The 18,582-nt window shown below is 39.6% G+C and overlaps 3 protein-coding genes across 3 annotated transcripts; 1 reads left to right on the top strand and 2 right to left on the bottom strand.

The window, feature by feature from the left end:
- Positions 1-348: 348 nt before the first annotated feature.
- tlr9 (toll-like receptor 9) lies at positions 349-4,399 on the bottom strand. The gene is made up of 3 exons (XM_010746802.3): positions 4,261-4,399; positions 1,029-3,977; positions 349-907 (listed from the first exon to the last, which is right to left on the bottom strand). The coding sequence occupies exons 1-3, from the start codon at positions 4,273-4,275 to the stop codon at positions 701-703; spliced, it is 3,171 nt and encodes a 1,056-aa protein (XP_010745104.2). The 5' UTR covers positions 4,276-4,399; the 3' UTR covers positions 349-700.
- Positions 4,400-4,771: 372 nt separating this feature from the next.
- Positions 4,772-13,058, bottom strand: apeh (acylaminoacyl-peptide hydrolase). The gene is made up of 23 exons (XM_010746790.3): positions 12,902-13,058; positions 12,271-12,400; positions 12,049-12,175; positions 11,880-11,967; positions 10,949-11,024; positions 10,755-10,846; positions 9,994-10,068; positions 9,706-9,843; positions 9,536-9,627; positions 9,387-9,427; positions 9,071-9,192; positions 8,828-8,888; positions 8,650-8,747; positions 8,460-8,511; positions 8,137-8,225; positions 7,828-7,966; positions 7,387-7,470; positions 6,809-6,889; positions 6,172-6,260; positions 5,872-6,062; positions 5,539-5,641; positions 5,356-5,462; positions 4,772-5,261 (listed from the first exon to the last, which is right to left on the bottom strand). The coding sequence occupies exons 1-23, from the start codon at positions 12,911-12,913 to the stop codon at positions 5,156-5,158; spliced, it is 2,193 nt and encodes a 730-aa protein (XP_010745092.2). The 5' UTR covers positions 12,914-13,058; the 3' UTR covers positions 4,772-5,155.
- A 746-nt stretch (positions 13,059-13,804) lies between these two features.
- Positions 13,805-18,514, top strand: capza1b (capping actin protein of muscle Z-line subunit alpha 1b). The gene is made up of 10 exons (XM_010746778.3): positions 13,805-14,004; positions 15,216-15,279; positions 15,407-15,458; positions 15,631-15,694; positions 15,800-16,006; positions 16,099-16,178; positions 16,389-16,467; positions 16,570-16,641; positions 16,809-16,871; positions 17,007-18,514. Exons 1-10 carry the CDS (start codon positions 13,966-13,968, stop codon positions 17,145-17,147), a joined length of 861 nt encoding a protein of 286 aa, XP_010745080.1. The 5' UTR covers positions 13,805-13,965; the 3' UTR covers positions 17,148-18,514.
- The last annotated feature ends 68 nt before the right edge of the window (positions 18,515-18,582 follow it).

The raw sequence follows: 18,582 nt of genomic DNA, 5'->3' as shown, positions 1-18,582 counted from the left end.
ACTTTTTATATTCTGATATTTTTGCATGCACATCTGTCACTTATCTTTCATATGACTTTAGTAAAGCTTTCTTGCTTTCAGACATATTATTAGCTAAGTTTTCCTCTTGTGACCTTGTGAAACTGTTTAAGAGGAAACTGTAATAAATAACAGGTGATATATCTTACGTAGAGAGGTGCAAGCAGTAGACGTTTGATCTAACCAGAATGAAATAAGCCTTAGTTTCATTTCCTCTAAACACCTAACCAAAGAGAAGTGAAAATGTTGGGGGGGAGGGCTTGTTTTCATTTCCAGAACACTAACTCCCATTTAACACTTAAATACATAAATTGAGCTACTCAAGCAAAATAAAGACATCAAGTGAAGTTTATTTGTATAATCCAATATCAGTCTCAGTGTCTATTTATATTGTACAGTGTCTCAAATAACTTTGCAGCCCACAATAGCAGCACATTCCCACCCAGCCAAGCTCTCTTAATACAAGTATTAATTCACTAAAAAGAGAAAACAAAACAAAATAAAGGAGAGGAAATGTGAGGCATCAACATTAAAATCTGTCAAATAAAACAGAACACAATCCCAAAAAGTTAAATATTTACATGGAAGATAGTGGAATATGTAAAAAAATAAGTAGAATTATTTATGCTTAATGACAAGGGCTTAACACCAAAGTCCTCTCAATCAGCCATTAAAAAGGTAGTCATATAAAACTTTCACTCATGTTGGTGTCATAAAAGTTGAGGTTATCTAACGACAATGCCATTCTCACTCTGTTCCAGAAAAGGGGTTGAGCCCTTGGGTTTTTCGGCCAGGACAACACAGACTTTCTGCACAATCTTTTTCTCAGCTGAAGGTATTTCAGTTTGGGAAACATCTCATCCAACAGAATCAGCACAGCTGCATCCACCTTGTTTGGATAAAATTAGAGATCATTTAGAGTTGTGAAACCATGGCAACAACTCAGAGGGACTAAGATTCACATGCACAAAATGCACATGATGAAAATAAAAAAAAATCATTTTACACACCTTCTCATCCAGAAGCCGCTGCTGAACCATGAAGAAAGCCTGGCGGATCACACCATTCACTGTCTCACTACCAGTAGCACCACTGGACAGCACAAATACTGTTTTCACACTGCTGTTCACAGCATTGTGTAGATTTTCAATACATGAAAGCCCAGGAATCCAGTCTCTCTCCTCCAAACAGAGACAAAACCTCCTGTGACCTCCGTTCTCCAGATTGACAGTTAATTCATTGTAGACCCAGTCCCTCACAGCATGGTTGCTTGTGTCAAACACCACAAAAGCATCGTAGTGCTGATGTGAATTGCCACCTGCCAGCTGGGAGTAGCCTTTATGTCCTGCCCAAAGTACCTGTAAGCAATACCATAGATCCCAGCCATAGAGATGCTTCAGTAGTGGCAGAACAGTGAATGTCACAACCAAAAAGAAACAAATGACGGAGGCTAAACTTCCATATATATCCTGGCAGGAACGCTGGTCCATAGATAGTATACTCTGGCCCTGCTGGGACTCTGGGTATTCACAGTGAATTTGTGTGGTGAGGTAGGGAATCTCTACTGAAGTAGTACGCAAAAGGTCTGCAAACCAAGATGTATCACAATCACATTTAAAGGGGTTGGCATGCAGAGTGAGTTTTACGAGGGCACTACCATTTTTAAAAGGGGCAGGGAGAAACTGATGGTGCAATTCTTTGATCTGATTGTGGCTGAGATACAAATATTGCAATACGTCCGCCTGACTGAGGAAATCCTCAGGAATAAAACTAATGCGATTATGACTGAGGTCCAAGAGATAAAAATATTCACCAAATTCTATGACTTTTGGAGGCAAATAAGAGAAGTGGTTTTGACTGAGGTTCAGGTGTTGTAAATTAATGAGAGCTGAGATGTTTTGCCATGGGAAATAGTTCAGCTGATTGTTGCTAATACTAAGGTTCTGAATGCTTTCTGGGAGATTACACAGCACTTCCGGTGAGATTGACGTCAGATCATTGTGAGAGATGTCCAGATAGATGAGGTTTGACAAGTTCTGGAAGAAATGAGTGTACTTGTTGTTGTCAGATCCCCACATAATGTCCAGGTTATTTCCATAAAAGTATAAGTATTTCAATGATCTGCTTATCAGTCTTTGATCTATTCGCATCCCAATGCCATTGTTTGCCAGACTTAGGACTTCCAGGTTACTCAGATTTTTAATGAACTCTAAACGATGGCCCATGCCCCTCATCTTGAAGTGGAACTCATTGTTGCTAACGTCTAATACCTTCAGAGTGGTATTGAGCTCACTGAAGGCATCTCTATAATAAAAATCCAGTCTATTGTATGACAAATTAAGAAAAACTAAATTTCTCAGGTTGTCAAACACCCCACCCTTCAATGCCTGGCTCATGTAATTGAAAGAAAGGTCTAAACAAACAGCATTTTCCATCCCTACAAAAATCTCTTTTTTAAGAAACATAATGTCATTTTGAGACAGGTCAAATGTCAGGTTATGACGGCAGAATTTGTCCCATAGTGATGAAGGCGGTGACACACTGTCCTTCAGCATTTCCACCCTGTTTAGCTGGTTGGATTCTGAGATGTGGCTTCCAGATGTGATGTCTCGATCATCTAGCATAAGCAGTTGGTCAGGATAATTATGTGTATACAAGTTCTGGTTCTGGCAGCTTTCCTGACTCGAGCAGCATGGCAGGAAATTAAGTATGTTTTGGGAAAGGTTAATATCAATGAGAGATGGTATCTGTTTCAGAGCTTTCAAGTCAAAAGTATTGATAAAGTTCATTCTCAGTTCTAGTTTCTTTAGATTTTGAAGTTTTGACAGAACGTTAAGGCTCTGGTTTGAAAGCGTGTGGAAAAAGTTACCACTCAGGAGAAGATATTCTAGACCAGATATAGTGCCAATATCTGGGGAGAGGATCAGTTCAGGAAAGGTCTTCAGTGGTTCATAGTTATAGATCAGGCTAATCCAAGTGAGGCCTCTCAGCTCTGCAAAGAAGGTGCCATTCTGTATCGCATATGCCAGAAGGTTGTCAGAGAGGTCCAATCTCTGTAAATTTTTCAACGGTTGGAAAAGACCCTTTGGAAATGTTTTCAGTGAGTTTCCTCTTAAGCTTAGGAAGGTGATGGAGCTATTCTCAGCATATAATGAGTTTGGAAGTAGATGTAGAGGGAGATTGTGTGGGCATGGGAAGCAGGGCCTGGCTGCATGGTCACAACGCTGGCAATTCCACTCCAAAATCAATCTGTTGAGGACAGTCAGGTTGGCAAATGCTCCTTCTAAAACTTCTGTGATTGTATTCTCTCTTAAATCCAGACTCTTCAGTGACGGTGGCAACCCTCTAGGGACAGCTGTCAAATTATCATACCCTAAGGTAAGAATTGTGAGTTTTGGGAGCCCTTTGAAAACTCTCTCACTGATGTAAAAGGACTGATTGCAAGGATTTGCATAAAAGCAATTCTTGCTGAGATAGAGCTCTTCGAGATATGGAGTTTTTAAAGGGTGGATAATATGGAAGATGTGATTATTCTGGAGGTCGAGAAGCCTCAGACTTTCAGGCAACCAGGGTAGGTCTTTTGTGGTGAGACTATTTCCTGACAGATATAAAGATTGAAGATTCAGTAGTTCCTTGAAGGCATAGTAGTCGATCTCCATCTTGCATGAGCGGTCTTCCAAAGCTCTCAGGCGACCTGGCTGACAGTTTCCCATTATTTTCAAAGTTTGAAGGTTTGGGAGACCCGATAAAGCATGCTGCCACACTTGCTGTATCTTAGTCTGACTTAAATCGAGTGACACTACAGTAGTAGACTTGATGAAGGGGACATGCTTGAGTGGTCTGCTAGAGCAGTCTACTGTGGTGGCATTTACATCAGTGTCACAAGGGAAGAAGATAGTATTCATGTTCCTCACTAACGGAAGAAATTGACAAAGGATGAAGATATTTTTCAACATAGCCTGAAAAAAAAAGAAACTTAATTTCAGTTGTATGTTGATAATGCATATGTAATCTGTGCAATTTAATTTTGCATTAGGTGAAGCATTATTGATTTTTTAAAATCAATATCAGCCTATGTACCTTATCGTTAAATCAGCTACAGCTAAATAAATCGCTTTTCCCTCCAAAGTCCTTCCAATCAGCCATTTCTGAGCATATAATTTAACAATGGAGTAGGTGCATCGTTTTCTTATAGGGCGATGTAATACATTTTTGATGGCAGAATAAAATGTTCTTACTTACCATAGTAGATGGCATTGTATCTTAAAATTCACAGTGGGAGATGATGCCAGATGAAGCTTTCTTTAGTCCAGGTGGGTAGAGGACAGTTTAGCGGGCATCTGCAGAGTCTGTGCCGTGACAAGCAAGCAACAGGATCCATTTATGCAGAAGTGAAAGCATCTGGTCATATGCAAATCATGTGCTCCAAACCAAATTCATGATCATCATCATTTAGAAACTTCAGAATAGATGAGGAGCTGAAATTACTTAATGTGTTCCTTTCCTGACTGTAGAGAAAGGTCAAAAGAAAGAGGAAAGGTCCTTTCCGTCAGTAGATAAATCTGAATGACTTCCTTAATTTACTATGAATTCTAAACAAAGAAATACAAGTAATTTACCGTATGGTTCAAAATTCCCTTTCACTCCAAAAAATGCACACATATCCAAAGACTCAATCCACACTGGAAGCATTTCACAATCGCTTTATTAAGTGCACTATATGATGAAATCAAAATCTTCGGTTAAATAATAATAATAATAATAATAATAAAAACAACATAACTTCAAACATGACCAGTACCCTGAAAAGCCCTTCCTTTTGTACTGACTCCAAAATAAAACTATGTGTTTCTGATTAATCAAAACTGCTTAAATTCAAGTGCTGTGTTAAAACTGTTAGTTCCCAATACACTTATTGGATGTAATTGTAGCAATCAACATAGCCACAGATTAGAAATAAAGTACAGGTATACAAAGAGTGTTCTGGTTGGAGAGCACTTTCCAAGCTTTGGCTTTAGATTGGACCTCACACTGTCCTGGAAACAGGAGCAGGATATTCCATACACACATAGAAGTGTTCTGCTATCTTTTCCCAGCAGCAACAGCACACTACTGTGTATTTATCTGAAATTTATCATCACTGTCTGAAGTGTTGAATTATCCACAGAGCTATGTTCATGAAGCCATCAGACTCAGCATCCACCTTGGAGAGAGAGTGATTGTTCCCCGGGTACCAGAGCAACCTAAACAATGCACATCAGAGCATTAGTGAATGAACAATACAAGCCGTTGAATGCAGCACATATCTGACATAACCAATAAAGACAAGCTGCTTACCGGACTGGGACCTGCTTTGCTTTCAGAGCTCTGTAATATTCAATTCCTTGCTTGTTGGGTACACGCTTGTCATCTTCCCCTAAGGTAAGCAGTACTGGTGTTCGTACCTACATAAGAGATCATCTTAGGTTACTACATTGTGTAAATAACACCAATGAATATACATACATACATACCCCATACCTGTGTGACATGTTTAATGGGGGACTTGTTCAGCATCTGTTCCCAAACAGCAGGGTCAGGGAGGCAGTCTGGACTGTAGTCATAACCAGCCTCAGTCATGCACCTACAGAGATCATAGTTAAATATCAACTGCATAGCTTTGAGGTCTTTTGTTCTGCAGTGTTTGTGTGCATTATTGAACGCAGTCAGGAAGACACATGCCCTTTATCCCACCCACTTGCTTTTAGCTGTAGAATGTCAGGGTTGCAAATAATAAACAACAATGGCTGTGCACAACTGACAGGAGTCACAAAATGAGTAAACAAATGTGGGAATGTGCATGCCAAGACATACCAGTCTGGGATGTCAGTGCTGCCAATCATAGAGGCCAAATTGATGACAGGGTTGCGAGCCACGCAGGCCTTGTAGAACCCTGGGTACTGGCCGATCAGATGACAGGCCAGGAAACCACCATGGGAGCCCCCAGAAACTGCCACCTTCTCTGTGTCGAACTCGCCACCTTTCAGGACCCTTTCGACAGCAAACTGGCGGGAAGAAAAACATGGTCAAACTATGAGAACATTTGTGTTGTGTTGGCAAGGAAAGAAAGACACAAGAAGATTAGTAAATCAGAAGTGTTTGTTTGATTCATACTTGGACGTCCTTGACGTCCTGGGTGCCAACATTTCCAGGTAATGAGAAGATACTGTCCTGGCCGTACCCGAGAGAGCCACGATAGTTCACTAAGAAAACACACACACACACACACACACACACACCAGTTTTAGATGTGACACACACACACACACACACACACACACCAGTTTTAGATGTGATATATTTAAATTCCTAAAGCTTACAGCACCCTGGAAACACTCAAAGTGTGATTAAAATCAGGTTACTGGTCCAAAAGAAAAGAAACTCAAGAAAAGTGAACCAGTCATAATTTTGTGGCTTTTGTGGCAGTGATGACGTAGAGCATCACTCAACATACGCAGCTACAATGTTCCCTATTCAACAAAAGTACAGAACATTAAACAAGAATGAAAAGTATTGGTGAAGAAAAATTTGCATCCGCTCTCTGATAAATATACTAGACAATACCTAGTTATGATTGGATATGCCTGTGAGCATTGAGCATGTTCCAGAAGTAAGAGCTCTTTGATGCTCTTTGTTTATTGAAATGTTTTTTTAGTTTGAAACCACCTTCTGTCTACAGAAAACAGGATATGGACTCTTTACTGAGCACGTATCACCCAACAAAGCACTTCACACTAATATATAAACTTACCCAGCAGTATAGCAAAGCCCATCCTGCACAGCACAGAAGAAGACAGAAGCCAGTCAGCTACAATCACTGAGTGAGGACCCCCTAAGTAAAGACAGGAAGACAATTTATGTAAAATACAGATTGACAAGAGCTATCTGTACTAAGTATCTTTAGACTAAGTAATACTTCTATATACTATTAAAAGTGTATGTAGAATCCCATGTGAAAATACATCTCAGAGAAAAACATTCTTGATTTTGAGAATATGACTGAACATTTTGCCACTAAAAAGGCATTATCGTCATAGCAACTAAAGTTGGCAATTCCCATCTTATCTGTAGCAGTAGCTCTTGACTGAGCAGAAAGAAATCTCAAAACAGACTGAGTGATTCAATCTTAAAAATAAATGCAGCATTGATTAATCACATTTTTCTTACTCCAAGCAACAGAAATCAATACAGAACATATCTGTAAATGTATCTTTTTTTAGGATACTATATTAAGCCAATATTGTATAATAATAAAGGAGTTATCACACTAACATTATCTAACTGCTCATTTTGTTTGCATACAATAGAATCGTAATGAGAGTAACTGACCATGAGGACTGACAATAAGAGGCAGCTTCACTCCATCCTTAACCTCCTTTGGTTTGATCAGCAAAGCTTCAAAATCAAGGCCAGCTAGAATACAGAAAAATAAGTTAGTCCCATTAAGATTACATATGCTGTTCTACAGGTACCACATATCACCTTTTCAACCCTCCATAAACTCAATTATTTTTTCTGACCTAAAACAAACCAGTCACCTCAGGAGCTTCCTCTTTTAAACACCTTTACCAAAGTGTTAATTCAACTTGGATCTGATGATATGTAGATAGTTGACATTGTATTGTAGAGGTGTTCTTCATTAATGTAAAATTAATGAGTAGGCACAACTACACACAACTAACTGCTCCCCTTCAAACCAACTATGCATTTCAGGTCCTTCTGCTAGGATTCCTGTCTGGATCCCACTAAAATGAAGATTTTTATTCTTACGGTATTGACTGTTGTCTTGCTCTGGGGGAGGGGTGAAAGTCAAGATCTGCCAATCAATATCTGGTAATGTCTGAGAGTCTTCCAAAGTAACCCAGACCACTTCGTCCTGAGAATCCCTGGCTGGAAGGAAGCCTACCCTCTGGAGATAAAAATAACATTGTAATAGGAGACATAGTGGCTTCGCCATCACATGACATTTCTTTTTGGAGTACTACATTTCTTACAGCGTACGGCTTAATATATGTACTCTGTACTCTGTATCAAATACAAAAATAAAAAGACTACTCTTATTGAAAACATTGATCCTACCAGACTTGGAGGGCAGTTTGGGGAAGAGCAGCCGACCACCATCAGATCTCTCTCCATGTTCAGCAGACACCAGTTACCAACATCAGACTCTACAGAAAAAGAAAATCAAAAAGAAAAATCAAGACATAATTTGAGTCCGGTTGAAATGCACTAAATCCATTCCAGCAGTTTCAAAACACTGATATGGTGAGCAAATTAGCCATTAGAGATGGTCAACACCAAAAAAAAATAAATAAAGAAAATAAAGAAAAAAATCAGTAAACAAAATAGTTTAGATATGAGCATGAGTTAACACCAAAGCTGATATATGTTTAATAACTCACTTGAAGTTAGAGAGGTGATGCTTCCAGTGCTTATATCCACCATCAACAGATCCTTCAAGAGGGACAGTAACAACTTTTCAGTTGGTTCTCAGTCTAAATACTTTATGTGCAAAAAAGGATATTTATGATGAAAAATAGCAAGCCATATTGTGTATTTATGTCATAATAATTTCGCAGAAGGTGACTGTACCTTGCGGCTACGCTGAGGACAAGCAACAATAATACGCTGACTGTCAGCTGACCAGCACTGAGGGGACAACTGAGAGCTGTAGATACCAGTAAAGCCATCTGTAACGTCAGACACAATTAGGAGTTTGATATATAGTGAAAAAAAGGGTGAATTCATGTGACCACCAAGTATTACTTACCCTCTCTTGGTCGATTTACAACATCCACCACCACTGAAGTCTTCTTAGTATACCAGTCATACTAGAAATAAAACGTGCAAGCACAGAGGAAAGCATATAAGAACAAGTGTATTTATTAACACAAAAATGAATTTCGTCAAATTTCAATAAACCACTAGGTGGTGCATCGTGTGCAGAAACAGTCGTACTTATTCTTTAGAGAGTACAGTGTACTTGTAGAAAAGAGGCTGCATCCTGTCTTACCATACAGATCCTGCTGCACTGCATGTGTGGTCCATAGACAGAACACTCTAGGTAGACAATCCGACACTGGTCTGGGCTCAGTCTGGGAGAGCACACTGCACTGGTGCCTGATGACAGCTGCTCTGAGGGACACAAAGAAAATACAAACACATGTGAGCGTTTGCACTAGTAACACTCATTGAATTCAAGCGATCAAGTAGTGCTTTTTTTAAATTTGTGATAATGTTCAGATATATCCGTATGTACCAGACCTATCAGGTTTAAGGCACTACATATCTAAATAAAAGAGGACCAGCACTCATATATTCATACTTACCACATTTCCCACCCATAAGATCCACATAGAACAAAGATGACCTGATAAAAAGGGAAACGTGAACATAAGTATTAGCCCAGGAACCTTACTAAGAAAATGTATAGCAAGCTTTAATTCTCTTTTTCTTGGTCAGTGTGAATAGTAATCACCTCCTGTTGGGGCAGTACTTGAGGCCTAGTCTGAAAGGCTCATGCCACCAGCCAACGAACACCACACCTGTGTCACCTGGAGCCCAAAATGCCTGCAGAGACAGAAATGACAAGATCAAAAGGGTAGGAGCATACCAGAAGTGCACAAAAACATGCATCATTGCACAAACCTGTCCAGGTGAGATACTTTCAGGCACTCCCTCCAACACAGAGACGTTGTCACCCTCTATGTCCAAAACACAAAGCACTGGGCAGCTCTTATTGACCAGTGCCTCTCCCCAGTCCCCATGGAAGACAAACTGCTCCCCCTGCAGGGATAAAAAAAAAAATAAAAAATAGCATAAACACTAAAACTTAAGCTAGAGTGCAATGTAACCTATAAATGTTGATTCAAACCTTTGAATAGTGAAAATCTTTTGTGTTTTAAAAGTATTAATTCATAAAAAAATTGCATTCACTTTTACGGACTCCTTTTTTTCCACTCTCATAGTCTCCTCCTCGTCCCCAATAGAAGACAACTCTGGTGACTCAGTCTACAAACAGGAGATGACACATAGAACAACAAGTTAAAAAACTTTCTTTCTTGCTCTTGCGGCCACCTCCCAACCAGTGTTGTCAAGGCAATGAAAAAATACTTGGGATGAATTCAAAATCAAACTTTGCAACTATGATGATGAGCGATAAGCTTCCTTGTAATGACGTGCAACACTTCTGTTGTTGTTCTTCCAGTTTGGTGAGTTTGTTTGGAGTGTTGAAGCCATTTGTCCACCACTGCCATAATTTTGTATCATCCAGTATATATTCAAATCTTAAATATGTTCAAACTATTCTTCCAGCACTCTGGCAAAACTGAGGTTTTTCCATTCATTTGAGTGGGGATGGTATGTTTCTGCACTGGCAGTCTGCAACGCCGAGAGAGAGGTTGATCCAGATCCAACTTTTGGGAAAACGGAGCCCATTCACTCAGATCGGTCAAACCTCCACAGACAGCCTGAAATATTTCTGAAACTGACTATCCAGGTGGATTCACAGACTAAACTCTGATAATCTACCTGTGTGTGTGTTCTGACTTTGTTTATTTCATGTACCCAGCTTCTAAATCTGACTCGCAATGTATATCGCAAAATAGAGACACGCTGAAGTTTAATTTGAAACAAAGTTGAATCACATAGGGCAGCTCAGTGATAATTCACCCTCATATAAAGTTTTGTTGACAGACCTGAAAGAAGGATTCTGCCTTAGGTCTCTTCCTTTCAGCCACATACAAGAGATGAGTCTCAGAGTGGGACCAAACCAAGCAGCCAAACTGCTCTATGGACGCAAAACACAGTGATTAACGCATGTAATGGCAAAGTTTCAAAGAAATTGCAAAAAAAAAAAAAAAAATGCTGATTATAAGTGCAGCTGACTCACCGTCTTCAAAGACTTTGCCATGCTTCTTTAAAGCGGTTAGATTGATGCTCTTCATCTTGATGTTTTTAGACCAGATCTGAAGAGTCACAAAGAGGACAGAGAGGAGAGAAGTCAAACATCCTATTTACACATGATATAAAAATTCTATCTTTATCCGGACCAATTATCCAGATAATAAATAATCTTTGTATTTACAAAATTTTAAAGCTTTTTTGTTTGCACTGAGATCATATCTCTAGAGCAAAACCTGGACATGAGTAATTTGAGGTGGCAACATATTAGCCCCACACTCCCTCAGCCAAATTGTTTCTTTGTATAAAAACATTGTCAGTTTGTCCTGGTTTGTTGCAGTACGAATACGTAGGCTACCCTGATTAGAGAAATTCTATGCTTTGTTAGCAGCTGCACAGATAAATGCAATGCACACTGTTGTTTCATACCGTATTAGTTAGTTTCCAACAGGTATTGCTTTCATTTTTCATGCAACTCTGTTGAATAACACGTCTTTTACCACTTTCATGGCACAAAATAGACGTATAATCAGTATAGGCATGTCTCTTTGATGTCGCTTTCTTCCATGCTCACTCTCCAAATTTGAATAGATAAAAACAAATATCCCTATTAGTTCAATGTGTTCACAATGCATTCCTGATCACCTCTGAAAAGGGTTTGGCCGATCGGATCACAATCGGCTCAGTGTGTCACTATTTCATTACAATCCGATCATCCAAAACTATTAAAACAAGGTGTAAAAGGAGGTCAAAGACATTGGGTTCAAAGTCAAAGTGCAATAAAGCTTTAAACGCAGGCGGAAATATAGCAAAGCGGAAATACAGAGAAGTGCCATACAGGGGGCAAACAAAAATTAAAGTGGAATAAAGACTTTTATCAGGGTGGATGAGAGACTCAATGCTGACGGACAGCCACACACCTCCAGAAACTGTTTGTCCTCTCCTTTGATTGTGCACTCTCTGACAACTGCCTTCATTTCCCCAGAAGGTGAATCTTTACTTAGCAACCTGTCAGGACAAGACAACATTAGATCTATGAGAACATCTTGACACTGGCTCCAGATTAAAAAGAACAAATTATTTACATACTCTCCTTTGATCTCAGTGCAATTTCCAGAGGCTCCAGAGTAGACCACCGATTTGTCATCGTGGAATACAATGTACTGCCGGCAAAACTTGACATTTTCATTCCTCTCCAGATCGCGCTGGCTCCATTCTGCAGAAGAAAGCAAAACAAAAATGCCATCAACATCAATAAACAAAACACACACACATATCTGACAATCCTGCAATGGCACAGACCCATTCTACCTGTGTAGATGTTGCTGTATTTGCCTCCATACTGAGAGGTGACAACAGGTCCCAGATCTGCTCTGCTCAGAGAAGGGAAGAGGCTGAGTTCTCTGTAGAGCCTGGCAATTTCCTCCGGGTTGGTCATCACCTGACGACACGCAGCAGAATAACTCACACTTCGCCTCAGCGATACAAACTGTCCAACAGTGAACAATGCCCTATTCATTTCTTAGCTAGGAAGCTAACCAGCATACACGCACTTGCGTGTGTGTACAAGTTTGTTCCGGAGTTAACACAGTTCACTAACAAAAGCAGAAGTCTGAAGTCCGATACGCAAGTAAAGCAGGCGACTGCTGCTTAAATAACAAAGCAAAACAAGTGAAGAAGCTTATTTATTCCTCTCCACGTTTGACGGATAAAGCAGGAACTTCCTGTGGCAGCTGTTAGCAAACGACACGAACCTGTCCCAGTCTGCGAGCTGGACTTAAAGAAGCAGGCGAACGTTACAACGTTAATTAAGTTATTACCAAAGATAATGACAGCGTAACAACAGCTACAATGTACACTTATATGATATAATTTTTGTAGTGTTTGTTATCTGTCCAGATAGAAAAGAGCAAGTAGTCCGTTAGCGAAGTCTAAATCATACCTGTGACTCCATGGCAGCGATGATGAGTGTGGCTAGTCTGCAAATATGGAGCCGTTAGAAGCACAATGGGAGTGTGTGCTCCTATAATGTAGCCATAGTAAACCAACACAAAGCAAGCCAAAAAATAAACAAACAACAGAAACACCTATCACCGCTTCCTGTTCCAGCTTTAAAAATAAAAGTCGATTTAAAAAAAAAGTTCCACGGTGAATAGAAATAATCGGGAATTTGGGGCCCCATGACAAAAAAATCAAATTGGCCCCCTCTGTGCAGCTGTTGTCCACTGCTTTACATAACTCTAATTGAAGGCTTGCAACTGTTTTGCGTCTTGTAGTTCAATACTAGTACTAGCACAATATTTACTGCTGGTGATTTGTACATGCATACAGTATGCAGTGCAGTTCACTATTTGATGCGAGAATAAAAGCCACCATAAAAATGTGCTAAAGGCCATTTTTATTTATCTTTTACTGCCCAAAACTCGCAAAAACAAAGAGATAATTAATTTCATTATTATATTTGAATTATATATACTCAGTGATGATGGTTTAATAATTTTATATTGGTGTGGCCTATTTTTGGGGGGGCCCCTGTCAGTCGTGCCCTTTGAATTGAAAACTTTTCCCCACTGTACGTCGCCCCTGGAAATAATAATTCATAATTAATACGGATAAATAAATAAAGTGCATAGCGTAGCTGATCTACAACATATATTGGAACAATGTCAAACCAAAAGAGAGTGGTTTATTTATAGCGGTAACACATGCTTTTATTTTGTAGGCTTCTGCTACACCCAACCGGAAGCTGTAACAAAAATAAAAAATAAATAACGGAACCTTTAACGCCCTCTTGCGTTGAAAAATCACGATAACAGGCTATTCTATATTATTCCTATTAAAAGTCATTGATTTCAGTGTGTGATACTCTCTCCCAAAGCACAATTCAAACACATATTTCGACGAGACACGTTTTAAACTCGCGTCGTAGTTACTAACTGATCCAGTTTCTTGCATGTGAATGACAACCGCCGTCAGCTGGGGTAGGTGGGGTCACAAAGAGCCAAGATGGCTGACTTTGAGGAGCCGCTGTCAGACGAAGAGAAGGTTTGCAGACTATTTTAATTATTTTGCTGAACGGGCAGTTTGTCCGATTTGTAAAGAGTCGCACGATATGTGTTATGTTTTGGGAGCAGAGTGCTAGTATTTTGGTCACGTGTAGAAAAGACAAACTTGTGTTTTGAAGCTACTGCTGGCTAACTAGCCAATGCTAGTGCAGGCTAGCGGCGGAATCAAACGGCGATAGACTGGACACCGAAAACTTTTTAGCAGGTGTAACCTAGATTAACAGAATTAAGAGGAACCGACGCCAATTTTTCTAAAAGTCATTTTGTAATTACAACGGCAGTCTGTAATAATTACAGTGTGGGGCTACATACCCTCCCCAATATAACGGTGGCTAACGTTAGCGGCTAACGTTACATTGCTCTGGATTTCTGGGTCAAACAGATTCAGTTGCAGCTCAAATACTTGTCAGCCTCAACATGGCTCAAGATCAGGATATGTGTGCCTACAGTTCAGATGGAGCCTGATAGTGACACCCTCGTAATACCGGCGGCAGCTGGACACATTTGAAGCAGAGCTCAAGTTAGTGCAAATAACAAAATCCCGTGTACCTTACCATACACTTATGTGAACATTACAGGGTGGTACCATAAGCTTGGGAAAAAAACATTTGACGGTCAACCGTAAAATTGAGAACAAGATGATGGCATGATTTTTATAGAGACATGACACATAGGCTAGACAAGGCGAAGTGTCCATTCTGTGTTCATAAAGAAGATTTGTGCCCTCCATATAATTTCTAAATGTTTATTATTCTATTCACCTCCAAGTCTTTAAAGTATGTGAATAATACTCTATAACATTTCAAGTACTTCATAAAACATTCTTGCCATTTGTGCAATTTCGATAGCTGTCCCTATTTAAGAATAACAGATGTAAACCAAAACATTGAGCTTGTTTCGTCCACTATTATTGTGTATTAAACTGAAGATGTGTATCACCTATGGCCATAACTGGATGTCAAATTACAAAAAAAAAAAACATAAACATTTCTTGTATTTTTTTTTATTTTTTTGTTTGATTGTAGACTAGTTGAGGTTTGAGTACAAATCTGTTTTGTTTATCGAAGATTAAAAATGATAATCTTAGGTGAAATTATAAGTCTGTGGTGTCTCTTTTTGTCCTAAATTTGACAACACGTCACATTATCACGATAGCTGAATTAATTGGTCACGCTGAATTTGCCTCCATAGGTCCGCATTGCGGCCAACTTTGTGACTCATGCCCCCCCGGGAGAGTTCAATGAGGTCTTCAATGGTAAGTATCTGATTGTGACAAGATGCCTATGATAACGATACTTTAGCATATAATTTGCTTCTCTAAATGTTTTATTGTTTTTGATATGAGAGCATTACACAAACGGTGATTATTTCCCTCTTGCTAGATGTGCGCCTTCTTCTCAACAATGACAACCTCCTCAGGGAGGGGGCATCGCAGTAAGTAACACTCAGTTCAGACAAATCTGAGCCTCCACATGGGATATATTTGCAAATTGTGGTATATTATTAGGCTGTGATTAATATATGCATAGCTAGTGTTCCTCACAATGGTCATTTGTTGAAAGCATTTTGGTGTCATAACAAGAATGCCTACTGTTCTTTTGTCCAGCTCATTTGCCCAGTACAACATGGATCAGTTTACTCCTGCCAAACTAGAGGGCTACGATGAGCCGGTATGTTTCATCTTTAAGTCTTCCCGATTTATTTTCAGGAGAGCCAGTGTCAAAGCCAGACTTTTTCAACCTTTCCTCCCTCTTTTTTTAAAATTTTTTATACAGGTTCTGATCACAGAACATGGTGACTTGGGTCAGGGACGTTTCCTGGACCCCCGTAACCGTTTGTCGTTCCGCTTTGACCACCTAAGAAAAGAAGTGAGCGACATACAGCCATATGAAGGAGAGACGGCTCTGAAAAGCTGGAGAGATGCCTGTGATACTTCCCTCAGTGCCTACGTCAAAGAGCACTACCCTACTGGAGTCTCCACTGTAATTTGCACAAAAAATAGTCACAATATAATAATCTAAGCAATATAGGTGACATTTTATCCATACTTACGCTCACTGTGTTTGTGTTGCAGGTGTATGGGAAAACAGTTGATGGTCAGCAAACAATCATAGCCTGTATTGAAGGACATCAATTTCAACCCAAAAACTTCTGGTATGGTGACCTCCATGCAAAAAGCCATTTACATTCTGAATTCTGAGTGTATATGTGATAAGTTTCTTATTTTTATAGTATTGCTTCGTCGTAATCGTAACGGTTTATGTACATATTTGTGGTGAAAGTGAAATATTTGGTCTCTCAGTTCCTCATGCTACCATCTGATTGTAATGTAGGCCTTTCTTCTTTCTCATTTCTCTAACACAGGAACGGTCGCTGTAGGTCAGAGTGGAAGCTTACCATCGGTCAGTCCACTGCTCAGGTGGTTGGAGTGTTGAAAATCCAGGTGAGCTGAATTCAGTGTACCCATATGTCTAAATGATAGAAAACCAAGGAGGAAGGGTTTTAAAAAAACCTGATCTTACTAATGAAGTGCTTCTGCCTCCAGGTGCACTATTATGAAGATGGGAATGTGCAGCTGGTTAGCCATAAGGAGGTAGAAGAATCAATACCAGTGACTGTAAGTAAATGTTATACAGAAGCACAAGTCATTCAACGGCGGTCTGAACCTTCATTTCCTTACATAGTAGTAGTAAGACTGTCTCTGTCAGCTCGGATATGAGGACGTCATTCATCTCCGTTCAGATAAGACAAAAGCTGATGATTATATGTGTGTTTTTGAAACAGAGTGAAACCCAGACAGCCAAGGAATTCGTTGACATTATTGAGAGTGCAGAAAATGACTACCAGGTAAGCTACATTTTATTGACTACACCTTTTATATACTAACGTCTGAGCTGCTACATGCACGAAGAAACATTTTATAATAGAGAAATAGTAAAAATATCATACTTGATATTGATTTCCTTCCACTTTTGCCCTCAGACTGCAATCAGTGAGAACTACCAGACCATGTCTGACACCACCTTTAAGGCCCTCCGTCGCCAGCTGCCTGTCACACGCACTAAGATCGACTGGAATAAGATCCTAAGTTACAAAATTGGCAAGGAGATGCAGAATGCCTAGTGGAAGATCAGGGACTGACCAGGGAGACACACTCTCCACTGGGCCCACAACCCACATGCGCAAGGACTAACCAAAGCAAAACTATATCAGTATGGGGCAAGGAATTAATATAAAAAAACAAAACAAAAAAAAGAATAACTGAAGATTTACAGACTGTTAGGCACAGATATCCATCTGCTGTAAGGTTGCAGTTACGGAGATAATCATGGTTTGGAGAAGATGGTTACTTCTGGATGTGTGTTGTTAAAAGAATTGTGTTGGGTCAGTGTGCAGGGCTGTGCTCAGGACTGTTACATTAAAGAAGTAAATCTTCCTTTGGCTGTCTAATGAAGACCCTAAACTTCCCTAGATTCAGGCATCAGGAGTCACAATATGTTTTTTTTTTTCTAGTCAGATTGATGCAGAACTGTGATGATGTCACAGTAAAGGTCTCAGCACACAGGAAAAGGCAGCTGATGAGAGAAATTAAGCACACAGGAAAATATGAATATTGTGAAAGTTTTCATTTCATTGTTGTTATCATGTACAGTGGTGCAAGGTGCATCAGTAACATCAGGACATTGGCAGGAAAATAAATAGCAGTCATCTAACATTTGAGCTAATACCAAGCTTATGCAGTAGTATTGCTGAACTGACAACTTAGTTATACATTTCCAGTGAAATTGACAGTATTTATACTTGTAGTTAACAGTGAGCATGATCCTCAGCATAGCTCTGTCGCTGCACTGTACACATTTATGTTTGTCGGTGTCTGTCAGGGCTGAGGGAATGTTTACCTGTTTTCGCTGTGCTCCACTGGTGTATGTGTCTCCACCCATGCAAGCTATGATGACTGAAATAAGATAAAGCAACTTCTACGCTGCTGCATCTATAATGCATTCTCTGTTCTCTTACTTTGGCAACACCACCTCCATTGCTGTACAGCTTTTCCTTTTTGAAAGGAAAACATACTCATATTAACCAAGATTTATTTGCCAAAATCTCTTTCCTATGGTAAAGGACTCCATCCTCCCACCCATGTATGCAAATTTCTATTTTAATACGCTGGTTTTTGTTGGAGTCTTAGAATATTGCACTCCTAACTGTAACATAGTGTTTGTGTATTGGTCAATGCCAATTGAACGCAAAGCAGTTGCCATGTACGGCAAGATCATATACTGTATATGTTACATGACTTCTGTAAGGCCACATCATACTGTATGTGTTACATGACTTCTAAAGTAGGCTGACTCTGGATCAGTTACTTGTTAGCTATACTATGTGCAGTGTTCAACCCTCACACTATACTACAACTGTGTGCCGATCAGTTATAAAGTTCAAGACTGTACTGCCCCATTCTGTTGTACAAATAAATGGATTGAACATCTTGACTACATTGTTATTTTCCATGCACACACAAATCTTCACACAGCTTGTCAATCAAGATTCAAAAAAC

This window comes from Larimichthys crocea, chromosome XV, assembly GCF_000972845.2.
Source record: "Larimichthys crocea isolate SSNF chromosome XV, L_crocea_2.0, whole genome shotgun sequence".
NCBI classification, from domain to species: domain Eukaryota; kingdom Metazoa; phylum Chordata; class Actinopteri; family Sciaenidae; genus Larimichthys; species Larimichthys crocea.
The sequence above is the reverse complement of the archived record's forward strand: the minus strand, read 5'-3'. Positions and strand labels throughout refer to the sequence as shown.